This window comes from Centroberyx gerrardi, chromosome 11 (assembly GCF_048128805.1).
Source record: "Centroberyx gerrardi isolate f3 chromosome 11, fCenGer3.hap1.cur.20231027, whole genome shotgun sequence".
Taxonomy (NCBI): domain Eukaryota; kingdom Metazoa; phylum Chordata; class Actinopteri; order Beryciformes; family Berycidae; genus Centroberyx; species Centroberyx gerrardi.
Window position 1 is genome coordinate 13,898,651 of NC_136007.1, and position 21,796 is coordinate 13,920,446.

The following is a 21,796-nucleotide window of genomic DNA, read 5'->3' on the forward strand; positions in this document are numbered from 1 at the left end:
TCCCCTGTCTTGTATATTCTCTGCATCTTAACCTAATTTGTCTCATCCCAAATGTATTCATTGATCAAGCAGTCCTTTTCTGTCAGATTTATGTAAATATGTAATAGTCTAGTGGTTTTATTGCTGATAAAGCAACCTGAGATGACATCAGATATTGTAATTTAACATACCATACCCCCCTCTTAACATAAGTCTGGTAGCCAGGTTGTGACTGGACATGATATATTTGCATTTAATTTGAACTTGGATTTAAAAACTTTTCTCCAGTATCTGCATTGTAATAGCTGGTCCTTCGAGCAAGCTAGCTGATATGTACGCATGTCGTTGTCTGCAAGTCAAAATAATATTTTATTTTAAACTGTGACACCCTGGGTTTGGATCATGTCATCCCCGTCCCATCCTTCTTCGTCTCTTTTCACTGTGAACTGAAAATGGCATAAAATATTCTTAAACAGCAGAAAAATCATTCACAGGCATAATTACCTTCAGTGTGTCTTGGGTGCACTTGTATTTTAGGCAGATTGGCTCTACCAGCATACAATGTGGACACCTTAGACACATATTAAAAGGGGTTTAAGGGGGCCTATGGGTCCTCTGAAACTTCTAACTTCTAACTTCTAATCCATTTATGCTGTCTCGTAGGCCAGATGGACCTGTTTTCCCGAGGTAAATTATTCTTCATTATTTGTGAATTGAATGGGTGCTTTTAGTGCTGCTAGGTACATTAATTCATTTGGCAAGGAGAAACCGCTGTGCTCAATGAATATGCCATTTTTAAAACTGTAGCCGCCATAACCCAGAGTAGAGTTCAAGCCGCAGAACAAGAGGAGCTGATGCATGGCTAATGTAAAACATGATTATTGGTAATTAAATAGAGAAGTGAGGGATGGATGGCATGAGATTCCACACACACTCACACACACACACACACACACACACACACACACGCACATGCACACACACGCATGCAAACAAACACACCCTTCTTTATCTCCCCGGTGGCTTGTTGAAGAGATTGATCAGGTCTGCATGACAGGTTGGCACAAAGCTCAGATCTATTCTTCCTCTGTTTTTTTCCTTTTTTCATTTTTTCCCTCCCACCCCAGCAGGGAGATAAATCTCTCATCCTTCCATTGCACCTCTTTATCCTTCCCCTTTGAAAAGACAAATCTCTCCATTCTGTCCTGTCTACATATCCACAATTTTATCACACCCCTGTCTCCCAATTAAAACTTTGTGTCAGGTAATTTCAGTAATAGCAGAAGAAACAGCATTTTTATATGGTCGATGGCATAATGGTTCTGGCTTCTTGCAATTGTTAATTGGCAGCCATCGCAATTACAGGGATTTGTGTGTATTTTATTTGTGTTTGTGAATGTGAATGTGTGTGTTTGCGTGTGTGTGTACAATAACGTGCGTGTGCGCGTGTATGCATGAGAATCCATGGTGTTTGTAAACATATTAATATTCCTCTGAAAGATGTGATACACTTAAGCATCTGTGCATAGAAAACTAATCAAAGCTTTGAATTCTTCTTAGCTTCAGCAGCAAAGATAAATCATCCTGTGTAATCTTTTGGGAGTGAGACTTATCGGCCATTGATCATGCTTGTCTACCTAATGCAGTCAGACGTTGATTCAGGTGGGAGACTCACATTTTGTCCAGAATGACGTTCAGGCTGACTGAACCCTGCTCATCTGGACACGCCACATGGACACTGACAGAAGATACTCGGGCTATATTGTAGATCAGTGGTTCTCAATGTGGGGCCCGGGAACCACCAGGGGTCCTCTAGGTGGTCCCAGGGGTCCCCAGCAAATTGATGAGTTGTGAAACTTCACCATTATTTCATTTACAAGAAGTTAACACAATTAGAGAATGCAGAGGAATGACTATTTTGATCATAGTTTCACTGTTATCTCTCTACCTACAATACAGATAGTCATGGAAATCTGGACAAAATCGTATCTAACAATAAAAATATTCTCAGTTTTGGGTCCGAGAGACAAAATCTCATCAAATGGGGGTCAGTGGCTCTAATGTGGACTATATTTGCGGTCCTTGATATGAAAAAGGTTGAGAATCACTGCTGTAGATGTTCTTGGCACATCAAATATTCCTGACTGTGAGGTCCTGTTATGTGTCCCGCACCTAGTGTGTCAATAATCATATCGTGTAACTATCTTGTAATGTGTCAGTGCCAATTAACCAGGTCATATTCATTGTGCACCTGTTGTGCTGCTGGGTAAATAAGTCTGATTTGGATGCTTTTGGCTCGAATACCTCAACTGAGGGTTTTGTACACGACAATAGGAACGCTGGTCTCAGCAGAACCATTGTATTCGCTGCCTGTGGAATCAAGCAACTGGAAATCACTTCAAACAGAGCAGATGATAGGCACCCTGAAATCTTTAAAGTCCCCATGAAATGAACTCCCATTACTTTAACTAAACAGAGCATCTTTCATGGTGACCTCATGCTGCACTAGTAGACGTAAATATACATTTCTAACCAATAAAACCATCAGATTTTTGAACAATCCCACTCTCTCCCTGACTCATATTCCATTGGTTTAGACTTTTGAATGATCCCTCATTATGTCCTGCCACAACATCCTGTTTCAACAGGAAATGCATCAAATCCAGGAAGTAAAGATGCATGGGTGTCACTCCAGGATCCGACCTCTGGAGGACTAGAATGCTAAAAGACTCCAATGCTGCACAACTGCTGTGGCGCTCTTGAACAAGCCAAGCAATCACAACAAGCTTCCACAGCTCCTGCTCCAATGCTATGGCTGTGCCAACACCAACTTCAGAATGGGTGTAAAACTGTATGCGTATAAAAACAAGTGAGGACAATGAGAGCTAAGTCATTGTAAAACTTCTTTTTCAGTCTATTTCACTCATTTCACAATGACTCATCTGTGGCAGAGGAGACAGGAGACATTTACGAGACTGAAAAAATAGTTTGTGGCTTAAAATTAGATTCAGCGGGAGCTCACACCTGCTGAATCAGCCGGGGCGCAAAAAAAGATCTAATCTGTGCCGAGGAAACTATTCTGAAAATGTAATGACAAGATTGACGATCAAGATTTGGCCGATTAACGTTTTTTTTCTCCTCCGTGGCTGACTGATTTGACTGACTGCAGTCTTTCAAAAGGCTTGTTTGAGAGTCTATGAGCGGCTCTTAAAGCCTTTATTTTCTGCCCTTTCACACACTGCTGGAGCAATTATGCTGCTTCCACTTCATCTTCCCTTTGAGTCCACACCTCACATCTTCTTCACCCAGACTACTGGATGTTGATGAGGAGTCAATTTCAGAAGTCTGTCTAGACAGCATTGTTCCTTCAAAGCCTGCTGACAGTTGGTCCGGGCGGTGAGTTGGTGCGGCTTTGGGTCCCTGTACTCCAACAGTGAGAACACACTCTGTGAAAGAGCCACTACCTTTGAATTCTTATGACTTTTTTCCCCTTTGGGCAAGAAGTGTTTAGAATTTACTTTATGTCTCTGAGAAAGATAGTGATTGTTCATCTTAGAGCGCTTAAAATTCATCTTCGTTTGTGTGCTCCTGTGGGAATTCCAAATTTATTCACTGCTCGTAGAATATTAACTTTGGAGGTTTTGAAACCGCAAGTATTAGCTTTTATTGCGGATATTACATATTTATGGCTGTGTTTATGATGGGTAGATTAGCCTGCATTAAAAGAACCATCTGAAATGACCCTCATTAAGTCAGGCTGCAGAGAACATTTGGAGAGTGTTCAGAGGTAATTTTAGGTTCTGCCTATTGTGGTGCTGTGCACAACAAACATGTTGTGCCAAGACCTTATCTGTAAAGTCTGAGAGGTCTGGGTAGTAAACACTATGTTGTCGATCCATTCCTGGGTCTTATGGATGGGAGGAGGACCACATTTTATCCATTCTTATGTATTCTGCCTGGAGGCAGTCACATAGTTGTAAATAAATTGCATTCACAAAATTAATTCAGTTGAATTGAACAATATAGCCAGTCATTATCCCATGAGCTGATCACCAATATTGATTGTGTTAATATGTTAATTCTTGACCAGAACACCAAGGTTTCGTCTTTGTTTGTAATTTCCTGTCTCTAATGAAATAATGGAGTTATTTGGTGCACAGAGTGCATGTGTAATGGGATGAGTATAGGCATGGACATGTTTGTGTGAGTGTGCCCCACTTTGAACCTGCCTGGGTCTAACAGCCATTTGTTGATTCAAATCAGAACTCCAATAACAGAGGGACATAATTACCAATTCCACAAAGTAAAGCATTTTACATAAACCATTATTCATTCAATTACTCACAAGATTGCAACCATGTTCTTTTCATTTCTGGTGCCCATCCTCCTTTTATTATTCATGTATTTTACTCTATTTTCATTAATTTCTAATGATTTGCTCCTTTTACATATTCTTCCCATTTAGTGTTATCTATTTAAACATCACCCCTTTACCCCCCCCTCAGAAACTGTCATTATTTAACTCCTCCTTCATTTATCTGTCTGCTGGTCATCATAAATTGTCCATAGCTCAATAGTTAGAGCACTAATCCTAAGGGTGAGGAACAAAATTCCTAATGAGGCTGCCTGTACTCAAAATGTATACACACATGATACTGTAAGATGCTCTGGAAGCATCCACCAAATGTGTATCTGTATCTGCACAAAATGGCATAAAGCCAATGTCCAGTGAAAACCTTGTATCTCCGAAATGCCAACTTTTCAGGAACTGCTTTCAGATTGACCACCATGCATTTTTGAGTTCACCCAATGGGTTTTGAAAGGGTTTCCTAAGACCAAGGGTGGTAGAATTTTCTCATCCCATAGATAACCATGTAATCCTTCAACTGACGCTAAAACATGATAATCACCAAGATTGGATTGAAGAGGTTTTAACGGTACAATGCCAATATGTTATGTTACATCTATTATCAAACTGCTCACCTGACATCAATTTGGTCTTTCCCCTTCCCCTCCTTCTCCATGTGCAGGTGGTATTTTTGAGACGCGCGAGAGTGAGCTAGTGAGTATGGATGAGCTGGCTTTCAAGTTTGCTGTAACTAATATAAACCGCAACAGGACGCTGATGCCCAACACCACCCTCACTTACGACATTCAGAGGATCAACCTCTTTGATGGCTTCGAGGCTTCCAGGAGAGGTAGGAAATTATTATTACAGAGAATATGAATGAGCCTCACCTTAAATGCTGAGTACACAATGACACAATGTTGAGCACAAAAGGCGCATTATCCTGTGACTTGAGTTGCTCTTCTGTTTGATACGACATTAACATACAGTGATCACTGCATCAAAGTGTATTGTACATGTCAGTATTACTCATGCTTGTATTTGATGTTCTCTTTGTTGTGCTAAGTCAGCTGTTCGAATTTCCATTAGGCTAATGGAAATTTGTCATTGGCATCAAACAGCTGAATGAAAAATGAAAAGCACACACCAAGTTTTTGGGAGATTGGCCCGTTGGTCAACTTACCTTCTAAGTGATAAGAACACCAAAATTATATACTGAATATTATGTGTCCCTGGAAGATTGTTTGCTCCCATGCTTGATGCTAACACTTTAGCATGCACTATACTGAGTGATAGTAGGCGACTAGCATTATCTCAAAAGTGACAAAATGAGAACTTGTAGCAGCTCTAAAGCTAAATTGTAAGCAATCTTAAAGAGTAACTAAACCCCAAACACAAATCTGTGTAAAGCCTGACATCTAATGGTAAAAGCATGCTACTGAAATTCACGTTCTATAGAGCACAACACATGGTGACATCACATGGCACCAAAGATCAGCCAATAGCAGATGGCGATTTCAGTAGCTTGCTTTTTCCCACTGCGCAGCCGAGGGCATCATGAGGCAAATTCAGGTCAGGCAGGCAGTCAGCTAACGCTTAGATGATGCGCTTCATCAGATGGCCTCTAGAGTGCGTTTTTGACTGTGAGATTCAGTGTTTCCCATATGGAGGCACAAAATCAAAAGTTGCTCAATGTAAAGAAATGGATCTAAATGGATCTCTAATGCGCCTGATGTGTGCACCATGTCATGTCTGTAATTTGGAGATGTACAGACAGCAGACCAGCAGCACTGAACTCAATCCACAGAGTCTCCCGGTGTGAAAACAAAAGTGAAACTTAACATTCCACAGTCAGTAACGGGGATTTGCAGACAGTAACTCGTCTTCGCTGCCCTACAGACTTTAACGGTAGGGTCCTTTAACGTTACCTTGTGGTATTTAAGTAACGTTAGTGGAATTAGGTAATTTAACCGTGTCGCAGTTTTTCAGTGCATAGAATTGAACACGCGCCGTGGGTCTGTACAGGATCTGTGCTTGTTACCATTAGATATAAGGCTTTACACGTATTTGGATTTAGGGTTTAGTTACTCTTTATATATGTGGCCAAATCTTGCAGTTTTCTGTGGGAGATCTATAGAAATCTATAGAAAATGTGATAAAACATGTATTGTGTTTTGAACTACCAGGGAATACTTTCCCTGTTTTCATAGGAAGTGAACGTGGTGTGCAATGGGAGATTGGGTACAGTTACAAACAGTTACAGTCACAAACCCACCTCTTCAACTCCAGCAAAACTGTAATGGACAAATATAACCTTCCTTGAACTTTGTGTTGTTCTCCACCAGTGTGTGACCAGCTCGCTCTGGGGGTCGTCGCCGTGTTCGGCCCGTCTCACAGCTCGTCGGTCAGTGCGGTCCAGTCTATCTGTAACGCTCTAGAGGTCCCGCACATCCAGACCCGCTGGAAACACCCCTCAGTGGACAACAAGGACACCTTCTTCATCAACCTGTACCCCGAGTACACCGCCATCGCCAGGGCCATACTGGACGTCGTCACCTTCTTCAAATGGAAGAAGCTGACTGTGGTCTATGAGGACAGCACTGGTAGGTTTGTTATGTCTGTCAGTTTGACTTCCATCAAACATCAGGGGGATTTAGAAGGAGTGAGCGATTCAGTGGTCTGTTGATGAAGACGTTCACTGTTGTGTGGATTAAACCTGTGACTTTCTGATTTCAGGACGGTCTCTAACCACTAGAGATTAGCTGTGTGCATACCTTGTGTGTATAGATTTGTGTGTGTGTGTGTGTGTGTGTGTGTGTGTACAGAGAGATAGAGAGTGAGAGAAAGAGATGGTAAATGCATCACACATGGGATTGTCTGTGTGAGTGAGTTTATGCATGCGTGAGAAAGAGAGAGAATGATCTTGCTGCAAAACAACAGAGAAAAAATACCTAAAAACTCCTTAACAAAAACAACCTACTCTCACAACCCCATGTGGGTCCACCTACCTACCTGCCCACACATACACACACACATACACACACACATGCAACAGCAACAACAAAAACAACAGAATGAACAGCACCAACACCCCCACAAGAACACATCAGACTGAAATACAAGCAATCAAACTCCAATCAGTATGTACTGCATTTGCCGGCCCCCAGACATTGTTAAATGCGTCTGTGTTATGGTTTGTAGAAAAATATCCATAATCCACCCTAAGATAGTCTCTTATTAGTCTATACGCCTGTTGTCTGATTCCATTTGTAACTGTCAAAGCTGATTCCCAGAGATACTTTCAGATCACTAGCTCAGTCTATCACACTGTAATTGGGACACAGTGGAAAGTAAACCCACAGCATGACTCTGCTGTATACATTAAAGTAAGTAGTACCAAACTGATGTTATATGAGGATAAGGGAAACAAAAAAACATAAATCAATGCTATTCTGAAAATCATTTTTTTTTGTTTATGTTAGTGGTTGAAGATCACTGACTGATGATCATAGTTTACCCACCTTTTTATTTACCAATACATCACTACACACCAACGAGAGAGAGAAAAGGTCAAAAGTCCCGGCTTGTGTTTTCCTGTCTATACTATATATCTATATATCCATATGCCATGGTTTCACTTACTGGCAAAATGCCATCCCACTGACTGCCACATTCACACTCTTCATGCTGGCTGGTGAACCCAATCTGTGATAGGGCAGGAGAGCCACATCTTTAACAGCATCTAGCCTCCCTGCCCTCTGACTGCACAGTGTGGAAAGCCAAACAGCAACACTGATGGCCTGAGATCTAGCAGCGTCCTGTATGGAGTCTCTGCCCCTGACCCAGAGAAGATGAGACACCAGTGTTCAAATGTCATGGTTTATAGGTTTTTTTTTTTTTACATTTTATTTTCTATTGGAAATTTGTTTTCCTGAAATGTCATGCACACATACACATGTACCTTCGCACACAATTATGCACACAAATGCACAGGATGGGGTAGTGTTGTGTGTGTGTGTGTGTGTGCGTGCGTAGCCTATACAATATAGATGTGTGTTCTTAGATAGTGTTATGGTATGAGTAAAAGAAAGCAGAAGAAATTGAGAAGATTGATAGATAGAGACAGACAGATAGATAGATAGATAGACAGATAGATAGATAGATAGATAGATAGATAGATAGATAGATAGAATCATCCATGTACACAGTAGTCAGCAAGCATCTGCCCTGCCTGTGAAAGTGAAAGGAGTGTGTCCCATATGGGGATCAATGCAATGTCACATTTGCCATTGTCCAGGTCTGATGCGGATGCAGGAGTTGATCAAGGCTCCAGCGAAGTTCAACCTGAAGATCAAGATCCGCCAGCTGACCCCGGGGAACCAGGACGCCCGGCCGCTGCTCAAGGAGCTGAAGAAAGACAAGGAGTTTTTTGTCATCTTTGACTGCTCCTACCGCATGGCTGCTGAGCTCCTTAAGCAGGTCTGAACAGGGAGGCGTCTCAGTGTCCCTTCCTTTGTTTGTTCCTTTGCTCCTCACATTTTTAAAAACGCATCTGTATGTCTTTTGAGAGACAACACATTTGATGTTAGTTTTCAAGACGTGTCATAGACGTATTGAAAGAAGACAACATTTGTTATATATATGGTGCTGAAAGGTAAAATAAGATGTGCAAGACATATAGATGCGTAAAAATGGTATTCCTTTTAATTTGCAGAAAATCATATGAAACCTTATTGCTCTTGTTTTCTAAGCCCTCCACTAAAATTTGAATAATAGCCATTACACAGTCTGATGGGGAAAAGCGGTTGAAGGACTTTAAAGTGAAATACCAATGTTTTTCACTTTTGTCATAATTATCCACAGGCACAGGTTGGTTGCTATGAGTGGGCAAAAATAAAGGACATGCTGACAAACGTTTGTATTATTGCCCTTAGGTGCATTGATTACAACATGCCTGATGGATTGGACAGATTAATTCAACTTCTAAATAATTCTATTTTAATTATCCACTGCATCATTTGAACAGCATCCCTTTCAGTACTCTTTCCCCTCACTTCACAAATTAATTTATACAAATACATTTCAATTCCTTTACATTTCTCTATTGACTATCAAGTAAACACTGGTATTCACATTTCCTATAATCTTTTTCTCCACTTGTGATTTATTGTATTTGTGGTTGTAAAAAAGAGGCAATAAGAAGGATATAACTTTATTAAGCCTTTTAGTTCAGCCACAGTGAAGCTCATACATTCATCTGAAATGCCTACTGTACTGTAAGTTAGATGAAGCATAGTGAGAGTTTGCTTTCATAATAAAATGAATTGCTATTTTTTTATTTTTGTTCTTATTCATGTGTAATGACACCTATGGTTTTGAATTTCATACAAATGAAAAGAATTGCAAATGAAAATGAAATATTATTGGGGCTGAATGCAGGCAACAAACTAGTATTCATCTCTTTTCAGATGTTTTTATATTAAAATGTATAATACACCATGCACAAAATCTAAAAGACCACCCAAATCACTTCATCAATGGAGGTGTGCCTCTGTAGCAGTGGCACTGCAGAAATCTTAAAATGAGTAATATGGCCTGGCGGTATTTGTTTTGATTATTCTTTTTTCTTTCTCTTTTTCCTTTTGCAGCTTTCATCAATGGGGATGATGACAGAGTACTACCATTTCTTTTTCACGACCTTGGTGAGTTCCAAGATACAACCAAAGTTTACTTTGTTGGAAATAGCAGACACAGTGAACAACTGAAAGGCCATAAACTCCATAAAACTGAGTGGCATCTGAGAAAGTGACACATTGAACCAGAGCTGGCATTTCTCTCTCTCTCTCTCTCTCTCTCTATCCATTGTCCATCCCCTCCTCATCACATTCACCTATCCCACCCGCCCATCATCTCCTCCCAGGATTTGTTTGCGTTGGACTTGGAGCCGTACCGCTACAGCGGGGTGAACATGACGGGCTTCAGACTGCTGAACATAGATGACCCGTGGGTGACCTCCACTATGGACAGGTGGGCCATGGAGAGACTGCAGGGTCCCAAACAAGAAAGCGGCCTGATGGACGGAGTCATGACCGTAAGTCCCCTACTGTTACTGTAGATCATGGTGCACTAACGATGCACGCTCACCCATCTGCTCTGTTAATCTAATAGCGTTAATGCACATTTGCACACCATGCATGTATGCTTTTGCACTGGACAGATGCAACCATCTGTTAACCTGTAAATCTTTCAAGCCACATGGACACATGTTTTTCACATGTTTTTCACATGTGAACTTTTTCTGACGTCACGTGACAGTTTTTACTGTAAAAAATTACATTTCTAGATGAAAAGTATTTTTCCACATTTTTTTCACATTTTCACCTGCCATCAGATCTGTCAAGATTTATATCACGGTGAAAAATGTCAATGGGAAATTTCATATGTTTACATATGAAAACCAACATGTGTCCAAAAAGCACATCTGCTTTGAATTCACATGTGGGTTTTCACATGTGACTTTTTTGTAAGGGATAGGAGCTTTTGTATTAGCATTTTGAATTATGAATGAATTATATTTGTCGTACTGTCATCTATATCCTATTGTTTGCTGCTGCAATGACCCAATTTCCCCTCAGGAACCATTATAGTTATATCTTATCTTATCACATTTCTTATCAGGACATGTTATCACAGATTATTAATTCAGTCACTTAGAACGGGGGAGTACTTTGTTGTTTAGCTTTGCGCTGCAAGTGGCTTCTCAGCGTATCAGTCCGTCACAGATGGCATATGCTGAAAATAAAAAAACACAACACCTTGCTCTCACTGCCTCCTCTACAGACGGACGCAGCCTTGATGTATGACGCGGTGTTCATGGTTGCTGTCGCGTCCCAGCGGGCCACTCAGATGACCGTCAGCTCTCTGCAGTGTCACCGCCACAAACCCTGGCGCTTCGGACCGCGCTTCATGAACCTTTTCAGAGAGGTCAGTGTTAGATAAGGGCTCGGACTTTAGAGACCAAAATCCCTGTTACATCACCAGTACTCGTCACTGTCAGGTGAAAACCTTGCATAATATCAGCTTTTCAGGTTTTAAGAAAAACAGCCTCGTTTTTAGTTTGAGCACCATGCATTTTTTACTTTTGTGGGTTTCATAAGCATGAGTTGTAGAATTTCCTCAACCCATAGCGGAGAGTGTAATCCCTCAATTGAAGTTAAAGCATGAAAATCACCAGAATTTGGAGCTCACATGACAACGGCGATATATTACTTTATATGTCCACCTGACCACCAGTTTACCTCTTTCCTCGTGCCTGCAAATCTACAACATACGAATATACCATATTTATGCATTTATAAGTTGAAAGCATGTGGCCCCAGCCTGACTGGATGACTGGATGCCTACAGACAGAAATGAGGCCTTTGATGCATGAGTGTTTTGATCTCTTAAGTCTTAAATCCAGCTGAGAACCGTTCCCCGCCACGGAGAGGGAACATCATCATTCAATCCCCTCGCCCATATTTCCCTCTTCATCGGCTTCCCCCTCCCCCGCCCCCCTCTGCGTTCTTTGTCTCTCACACTCTCTCTCTTTCTCTCTCTCCTCTTCAGCTTTTCCTTTTTGTTTGCCACTGCCCATCCTTTGAAGCATCTCTCCTCCTGTGGTATTCATCACTTGATAAGTGCCTTTTTGATTGCCTGGGAGAGAGCAAGAGGCAATAATATGTCTAACACAGCACTCAATTAAAAAACATTTCTGACAAGAGACAGTGCAGAAAATGGGACACAGCTTTGATTTCAATGGCTGAAATTAATTCCCGTGCACTATAACCTGAATGTTTCCTCTCTTTCCTCTGGCTATTATAGTACACAATACCTCTCTCTTTCCCTTGACAGAGGGAACTGAGTTTCCATTTAGAGAGCGAAGAGTTGCCATATTTATCCAGTGTACCCTAAACCCCTTAAAAAAAAATCTTTGAGCATTCTTAATGCTACCTTTTGTTTTGGGATGTGTTTTTACAACAGATGATAATACAAATACGCACAAACACATATAAGAGGGCCACATCCTGGATTTTAAATGTCAGCAGATTCAAAATTTTAGAAAGGTATTCATTTTATAACGGCAAGCTTTCATAACTGGGTGTCTGCCGCCTACTCATCTCAGATGCACTCCATGTCTTTTTGGGGCTTTGTTACAGCCCATTTTGAAATGTATTTGTCATTCAATTTCATCATTTCATCGCTGCAAGAAAAGTTTCTTTGGTAAGGACAGGAAGCGAGAAGCCTACAGGAGATGCCATGGAACATCCTTTCATGGGGAGTGCTGTGGTTCATAGTAACCGCTCATCATCCTCCTACAGCTGTCCAGAATCGAGAGAGACAATAGCAAAAATACCTCCTTCAGTCTTTTTTTCACTTGGCAAGAGTCATAAAACTTCTTTGTGCTGTATCTATGACTATGTAGTAACTTCCCTTAAAACCTAAGCAAAAATTTTGCAAGTCTGGAGGTTTACTATAGTTCAGGTTCAAGATTCAATTGTCCCTAATGCGGAATTTGGCTTGTAGCAACACATGCAACACAATGCATACTCACCATGAACAAAATACACACACAAATTAAAATAAAATAGTAGAAGGAGATTGAATGACCAGGAAAACAGGGCCATATGGCTGCATGTGGCTTGGTGTGACATAGTAGTATTCAAGTTATAAGTGTATAATTCAGTTACATCTCTCTCTCATAGTCTTTCTTGACATTGGTGCCCATCAGCAAATTTGGGGAGTAAGTGTGTAGGTGTCATAGTTGCAGATATTTCAGACAGGCACCCGTCAAAACAGCAGCAGTAGTAGAAAAATAACTTCTCGAGACAAAGAAAAAACTGAATGAAAAAAGTGTGAATTTAACAAAAAAAATAAAAACTTCTAATATTTGCAGTATGAAATAAGTGAAAAACTATGCAAAAGTATCGCAATATAAAATATGCAATATAAAATATGCAATATAAAACAAATAAGAGGAAAATAAGTATATGAAGATATTCACATTAACAGGTCTACATAGCCTACATATGCACAGAAAGTGTCTAGGTGTGTAGGCATGTGTTTGTAAAAAAAACGTACAGTTTATTGAATACATACAGATGTAGATGTCTAGATGACATGTGCAGAACATGCAGATTTGGATATGTGCATTACTAGCTGTCCACCTTGTCACAAAAACACCAGATGGAGGTAGAAGAGTAGAAGAGTAACAAGAATGCACAAGGGGCATGTGCATTGTTGTCTGTTCAAATTGAGTGCGTTTACATGCACATTAATATATCTGAATATCCCAAACATAAACAGCATATCATTGCACATGTAAACGCATTCATTATCACCATCATAATCAGAACGTGTTTGTGGATGGAGGTAGCAGATGTACAGAAAAAGTTCAAACCATCTCAGGACCTTGGAGCAACCTTTTGACTCCTTCCAGTCGGCACCTGATGGGATCATTTGAGTTTTCAACCTGTCTATCAACGCTGACTTTTCTCTCCCATCCCCCTCACTCCTGCTCCTGGGAGCCTGTTCCAAAGCTTCAATTAGGCTCCACAGATACAAGGAACGAAGACAGCATTTCACACTATCTCCCTTTCCCCTGCTCTCCCGACTCTCTCCCTCTGCATTTCTTCTCCTTAGGCGCAGTGGGATGGACTGACAGGGCACATTGTTCTTAATAAGACAGATGGCCTGAGGAGAGACTTTGATTTGGACATCATCAGCCTCAAAGAGGATGGCACCACCAGGGTGAGCACAGAGGCCTGGAACAGCCAATTACACCACTCTCATGCTGCTTCCACGCTGACTGATGCATTCTATTAGGCATGTGTGTGTGTGTGTGTGCACGCGTGTGTGTGTGTGTGTGTGTGTGTGAGAGAGAGAGAGAGAGATTTTCTGCTATAATCCATAGATTTATTATTTTGTTTCAGATTTGTTCAATTACAAATTATAATAATGCTGTAACAACTGAATATTTTTCACTCTGTCCGTGCTTTATCTCTATATTACCCTCTTTGCATTCTCGAAAGGGTTTTGTGGAGGGCGGAAGTCGCCTTACTAAAAGGTGGATTAAGGTTTGTGCCCGTGCCCTATTTGGTCTAAGCCTTTGTAGTTTGCCCTCCCTTCTCCCTTCTGCCCACACAAAGAAAACACTCACTCTATATGCCATGCACCTCCCTGCTCTTTGCCTTGTCAACCTTGTTTCCCTTCGCTGGTTCTGTGTACAGCAATGCTACGTCTTTGACATTTCTGTTTCCCCGTGTTTGGGTTCAAGGTATTGCTCTGACACTTGTCAAGACCATATCACCTCCAAACGAATGAGTCAAAGAATCAAAGAACGGATGCTGCATTAATTCATATCGTCAAACAGTTAGTTTAATATTAGAGGATGCTGAAGTTCTCCCTCTCTGTCTGTTTGAGTTGTCAGACAGACGGGTATGCAGGCAGGCAGCAGCTGTCTAGGCGCAGAAGCGGTGATTTATACTGTAATTTTGATTCCGTTCAATACGTTTAGCCCTCAAAAGCCTCCCCTCAGAGGAAATACTACTATATGGCAAGTGCATCGCATAAAACGCTTGACTTTATGGCTATGATAAATGAATTATCAGACTGTTGCAGCCATGTTAGTTCTTGGGCACTGGAGTGTTAAATACACTCTGAAGATGATGATGAGACTAAACAGAGAAAGTAGCTTGGGAAATAAAGAATCTGTACGAGTATTTTCTTTTCAAGTTGTTGACTTTCTGGAAATTACATTTCTTCCTCGCAACTTTCTTGGCCGGGCTTAGCATCTCTCCTGCACAGTGGTAACGGTTTTCCAGTCCGATTTGGTTCTGGGTGGAGATGAGCCTCAGGATTCGGAGATAACCTTTTACTCCCAGCATTTCAGAGAGAATTCCTGTCAGTTTTTATAGCACACTTTCTTGTTGGGAGCTGCTCTGGTGTGCGCGATAAATTTACAAGGCTATATAAATCCATGACTTGGTGGTTATAAAAGTTGATGACTCTGTCTGCCGCTTGGTTGTCCGAGGCTATATTTTAGCAAAGGTCCTGATTTCATTGGCCTGGTCAGATCAGTTTAGTATTGGAACAACTTCAAACTGACAAAGGGCTAATCTGGCAAAACCAGTTGATATTTCATAGACGATGGTATATCCACAACTTTGTGTACTGTTTTACAGTATAAATTGAGCTAGATCATATGAAACAGTATAATCTGAGTCCCAAATGACTTCCACACTTGGTCTAAAAATATTGTACTCACTTTGTCCAGTTATCTTTGAGATTGAGTGCAATACGATTAATTAAATCCGAACTTATTCACTCTGTTACTCATGTGCAGTGGCCGGAGATAGGACAGATTTATGGACTGTTGTACGGAGCGGACCTTTAAGATAGCACCATTCAGTGAAGATATGGAGTGCTTTTAGCAGGGTTATACGTAAGCACATTTTCTATCTGGCTGACTTTGGGTGAAGGGAATAAGATAGGGGCTAATAAGGAATGAATAACATGTTATCTTTTTGAATGGGTAATCCCACATAGCCCATTCCTGACTAAATATGTTCTGAAAATAAGACTATATGGTTCTGTAGTGCTCGATTTTGATAAGTGGTGCTGATGCGCTCACTACTACTCATCCTCTTATGCAGTGAATTAATTAATGGTTCATTGTATCTGATCAGAAATACCCTAATTCATTACTTTTTGTTACAAGACTTAATCGCTTGAGGAGGGAAGCTTGTCTCTATCACATTTAAATTCTATTAACCCTCGATCTGTTAATGCACTTAACTCTGTCTGTTGCATCACTTTCATGAGCCGCTGCTCTTAACCAATGAAGGGATTTGAAAGGGTCAAATCCAGCTGTCAGACGCCTGTTCTAATCTGATAACTGTCTGGATTATTCTTCCCCGTCAGATGAACTGGACTCACTCATTCACAGTTACTGTACAGTAACAGTGCAGAGGACTAAACACTATCTCTCCCTCTATCCCCTCTGACCTCATCTGATCCCATCCTTCCTCATTCACACTTTTCCCTGTTGATGTGGTTTCCAATTCTTTAATGTCATATTCATGTAAAAATATTCCCCAAAATTGAGTCCAAGGAACATAGTGTTAGGAGTTAATTGCTCATATCAATCATTTGTCTACTATTTCAAACTTTTCAGTTTTTCAGTATAGTAATTCAAAGCTGCTTTGCTTCCTGCTGTTAATATCTCTTTCAGGTTGAGACAGAATGAAATATTACACTAACAGATGTCCATGTCAATCTGACACAGTAATTAATCATAGAGAAATATCTTGTCTTCACATTTGTTTTTTGAAAAAGCAGCTTTGTAGTTTAGGCAGTACAGTAAGTTTGATAACGGAGAGTGAGTTCCCAGATAAATCTTTACACACAACAGGAATAATATTCATTTGCCCTGGAATAGCTGTAAACTTTTATTTGACACACATAATCAACAACTCAGTTTGGAGGAACTATTTCTTCATTTCCATATTCACTATAAATTAGATTTTTTTTGGCATCTTACCCAAAATCATAAGAGCTAAGCTGAGCACAGGGAAATGTTCTAGGACAGTGAAAGTAGCAGAAGGTTGGAAATAAGCCAAATAGTCAAGAATGCCAGGTCCTTTAACCTTTATACTGCTTTTTCATTTTGCTGTTCGTCGAATTAGAAAATATGATTACTGTGCATTGTAATGGAGCGATTTCTAGCTTCCTGGTAAGTCTTAGGAAGTTCTTATTATTTAGCAGAAACCAGGCTCTGTATATTCAGTGTCAGAAGTAATCATAATACTCAATAAGCTCATCTCCTTCCCTTAACAGCAATCGCTGTCAATGATCATTAATGATACAAAGACACCCTTATTCAAAAGCCCTGTGAATAGTACATGCCCATGCACTGCAATGCATAGTCTATCTTCCATGGTGCTGGTAATAGCAGGAAACGTGGTTCAATGAATTTAAAGCCCTGTTTGCCTTTCCAGATTGCTGTGTGGAACGCTTACACGGGGCTGAACCTGACAGAGAAGTCCAACCGAGACAAGAATAACAATGTGACAGACTCTCTCGCTAACAGGACTCTTATTGTCACCACAATACTGGTGAGGAGGGAGGAAGAAGGTTACACAGAGGACAACACAGGGGGAAGGAGGGGTGGACATATAGGATGTGAGGAGTGCAGATAGAGGAACAACAGAGGAGGAATAGAATCAGAAAGGTGGTGAAGAGGGAAATGGTGTGAGAGGTGGGGGCGATTAGAAGAGGAAGATGGTTGCTGTGTTACAGGCCAATTAACACCATTACAGTAATGGAATTTGTATTTTCACACTTATTAAGTACTCACACAGCTCCTACACAGAGAGGAAAGACAGTATAGAAGGATGTGAGACAAAGAAAATGAACATGTCTTGAAATATTTAGTATCTTGTAATACAGTATTGACATAAGTTTTCTTTCACTATACAGGAAAACCCATATGTGATGTATAAGAAGTCAGACAAGGAGCTGGTTGGCAATGACCGTTTTGAGGGCTACTGTCTGGATCTATTGAAAGAGCTCTCCAACATCTTGGGCTTTACATACGAGGTCAAACTGGTGACTGATGGAAAATACGGAGCCCAGAATGACAAGGGAGAGTGGAACGGGATGGTCCGGGAGCTGATCGACCATGTAAGTTGAACTGTTGTTACTACAAAAAATTAAAAGGATTACACCTGTGTATAGTATGTAATGGTCCTTAAACTTCTTTATGAATTGATTAGTCAAATTCTTCTGCTAGTTGGATGATGAAGGGTTTAGTACAGAACTACTGCAGATAGATCTACATCTCTGCTGATTCTTAAGAAACTCCTTAAGCATTACATTTGGAGAGACATGAACACTGTTTATTGCCTATTGTGGTCTTGGGCTTGAATAGGACTCTGGTCTTGATCTTGTCTTGGTCTTGACCACCTTTGGACCTGGTCTTGACTTGAACTCAACTGGACCTGGTCTTAGAATTTAACTTTGACTTGACTATGGTGGTCTTGACTACAGCCCTGATTGCTATACTACTCTTGCAGTAAAAGTGTTGTATTGGCCTAGGTGAAAATGAGCTCATGGCTTGAGCTATATTTAATGGTGAAAGTGGAAATGGGACAAGTAGTATAAGTAGTAAGAAGTCTGATCATTATGGAATATCAGGCAGAATTGAACACAGGCTGAAATCCTCATGGGTAACCCTCCTTAAATGCTCTCCATCTTACCTCCTCCCCCTCCTTTCGGCCGTTCCAGATAGCAGACCTGGCTGTGGCTCCGTTGACCATCACCTACGTCAGGGAGAAGGTCATTGACTTCTCCAAGCCCTTCATGACCTTGGGCATCAGCATCCTGTACCGCAAACCTAACGGCACCAACCCGGGGGTGTTCTCCTTCCTTAATCCCCTGTCCCCGGACATCTGGATGTACGTGCTGCTGGCCTGCACCGGAGTCAGCTGTGTGCTCTTTGTCATCGCCAGGTAAGAGGATAGGGTGGATTAACTGTGCTGTGTGCAAGAATGAGAGGATGTGTACGGCGAGATGGAAAGATGGAAGTGTATGAGGGAAAATGAAGGTGTACTGTAGGATACGAAGACAGTACAGTCCATAGGCTGTGTTGCTTGTCAGCTTTGCCACAGTGTATAGTTTGGAGGTAAAAAGGACAGGAGAGCAGTGAGATAGCAGCCAGCTCTAAGCGTCACAAAAACAAGAAGCAATGCCATGTGTGGTGTATCAAATCCCCCATATACATGAGTGATATGTGGCAGGAATCACAAATAGACTGGAATAATTGACGTGTACGTACCTCAGTATTTCAAAGCAGAGCAAGTGTCACTCCTCTTGTTTGCATAGCTGTTCTAAAATAACCAAAAAATCGCTTTTAGCTGCCTGTCGGCTGCCAGATTGGCTTTCATTGTGGTAGCTGTTTAGCAGCCTAGAGTATTTGTGAGCTGGCTCCACATTTCCCTCTCAGGTAGGGCCAGTGTGTAAAATCCCTGCCAGCTGGTTACACTTAGGAACTCCAGTAAGAGCCAGTAAGGAAAATAGATTGGTTGCGGAAATCAAAATGCAAATCAAGTTGTAGTTCCTGTCCAATCACACTGTATATATTGGTGAAGTGAACAAGTGTAAATTGTGCTGTAGAAATCTACTGGTGGTCCTCGTCGAAAGTGGCGTGTGTGACTGCTAAGCCCCCCTGCCTCAAGATTAGCCATGTAGAAAGAAGATTATAGAGTTTTTGCTTGATCACAACCGCATCTTTCATTCTGATATGCAAATTGCCCTCCCTTTCTTTTCTCTTTCCTCTCTTTTGTTTTACTGTCCTTCAGGTTTACTCCGTACGAGTGGTACAACCCGCATCCGTGCAACCCGTCTTCGACTCTAATAGAGAACAATTTCACTTTACTGAATAGTTTCTGGTTTGGCGTTGGAGCTCTCATGCAGCAAGGTATATAGGTCACAGTTAAAGGGTCACCCATCCCGCAGGCTGCAAAAGGCCACTGGGCCCGTCCTGTAGGGCTGCCTGGTAAACTCCCTGTATGGCAGTAAAGACTCTACTGATACTGTAAACCCTGGTCTGAGCCTTTCAACTCTAACCATCAATATTTGCCTCCCATTTGCCATAAATTCCCTTTACATCCATGTATAATAAACCTTTAACACCCTGTGCCCTTATGTACTGTAGTGGAATTTCCCTTTTATTTCCCTTTTTTCCACATTCATGACTTTTGAGTTAAAATATCCCATTCCTTCATTTTACCCTTTAACTTATAAATCCCATCACCTCTCACCTCATCTTATTACACAAACAGGCTCTGGCAGGTTTTATGGTATATATAAGCTAGGTGTCTGAGTGTCATATATGTGTGTTTGCAGAGGTGGAAAATAACAGTACTTTTTTCTATCTGGCTTTTTTTACTCAAGTACTGTACTTAAGTACAATTTTGAGATACTGGCACTTTACTTGAGTTTCCATTTTGTGAGACTTTATACTTTTACTCCACTACATTTCAGAGGGAGATATTTTTTTCTTTTTTACTACTACTTTGCAGAATAAGGTTTTACATGCAATACATATGATAAGCTCATAAAATATGTTGCATTGTTAGAGTTTAAACTCCCCAACAGTATATGGAGCAGTTGCACCTAGAACATTAAAACATCTTCAGGTTAATGCATCAATAATTTAACACTCTGAAAGGGACCGTTCTTCAGAATGAGTTCTTTTACTTTTGATACTTAAGTACATTTTACTGCTAATACTTCTATACTTTTAATTAAGTACACTTTTGAATGCAGAACTTCTACTTTTATTGAAGTATTTTCCCATTATGGTATTGCTAATTTTATTTAAGTAAAGGATTTGAGTACTTTTTCCACCACTGTGTGTTTTTATGGCAAACGTGGTGTGTGCGTGCGTGTGTGTGTGTGTGTGTGTGTGTGTGTGTGTAACCTAGCGCTCTGGTGCCTGTGTATTGTGAGGAGTTTACAGTGGCCTTAGGCGTTCTGTGGGATGCCGTGTCTGACAGTAACCACTACCTTGGATACATGGCAGTTAGACCAACCCTCCAGATTCGGTCTTTAACACTAAAAGCACAGTTAAGCATTTGCCCCCCCATAACTGGCAAATGTTTAAAAATGGGTACAAATGTTCCAAAAAAAATATGGTAACCCAAAGTGTAAATGTGGTATGTATCCTTTCGTTATACTTTTCTCATTGCTTCTTCTCTCTGCCCAGAGAGGACAAGATAAAGGATGCTCACCATGTGTTTTTCAATGTTAGGTTTCACTGCATTGTTGCCATTTGTGTGTGTTTCCCCATTTACTGTGTTGTCTGTTTTCTTGTGTCTTTCTCAACTTTTGCGTCTTTTTGAAAAATCCCATGTTTGGGTCTTTTATTATTATTATTTTTTTTTGCTTTGTTTCTGTTTGTTGCTACACTTCTCCCATTTGTTCTCAACACCACCTTGTGTTTTAAGACTGAGCAAAAAGAAGTGCTGAGGGAGGAAAATAAACATATAAAGAGGTCCACAATTTATCATTGAGGCAGTGGTGTGAATCCAGCTATTAAGATAAACCCATTTGGACCAAGGTGCTTGACTCTGTTTTGGAGGAGTATAGATGTTTTGTTTTTCGTTTTTTAATCAGAGGACCTACACATACACACACACACTGCACTTATTACCATTCTGGCTGTACCACTCTCACTTAGACCCACCTCCTGAGTTCAAGACCATCACCATCCACTATACAAATACAACTGGCATAACAATATAGAGCTGGAAGCCCACAGGAAACTTTAATTCCAGCATTGTCTCCATTTTTCCATCATCTCTCTGTCTCTGTCTCTCCTGCACCCTTATCCCCCTTCTTGATCTCTCTCTTTTTATCTGTCAATTT

The 21,796-nt window shown here is 40.8% G+C and overlaps 1 protein-coding gene across 1 annotated transcript in view; it reads left to right on the forward strand.

Annotated features, from left to right (window-relative positions):
- Positions 1 to 647: 647 nt before the first annotated feature.
- Positions 648 to 21,796, forward strand: part of grik1a (glutamate receptor, ionotropic, kainate 1a) — a 31,383-nt gene continuing 10,234 nt past the window's right edge. The window contains exons 1-13 of the mRNA XM_071924655.2: positions 648 to 666; positions 5,010 to 5,177; positions 6,673 to 6,930; positions 8,625 to 8,806; positions 9,976 to 10,029; positions 10,248 to 10,418; positions 11,168 to 11,311; positions 14,009 to 14,116; positions 14,398 to 14,442; positions 17,365 to 17,481; positions 17,846 to 18,049; positions 18,653 to 18,876; positions 19,726 to 19,844. Coding sequence (XP_071780756.1) covers positions 648 to 666; positions 5,010 to 5,177; positions 6,673 to 6,930; positions 8,625 to 8,806; positions 9,976 to 10,029; positions 10,248 to 10,418; positions 11,168 to 11,311; positions 14,009 to 14,116; positions 14,398 to 14,442; positions 17,365 to 17,481; positions 17,846 to 18,049; positions 18,653 to 18,876; positions 19,726 to 19,844 — 1,813 coding nt within the window. The remainder of the gene's footprint in view (positions 667 to 5,009; positions 5,178 to 6,672; positions 6,931 to 8,624; positions 8,807 to 9,975; positions 10,030 to 10,247; positions 10,419 to 11,167; positions 11,312 to 14,008; positions 14,117 to 14,397; positions 14,443 to 17,364; positions 17,482 to 17,845; positions 18,050 to 18,652; positions 18,877 to 19,725; positions 19,845 to 21,796) is intronic.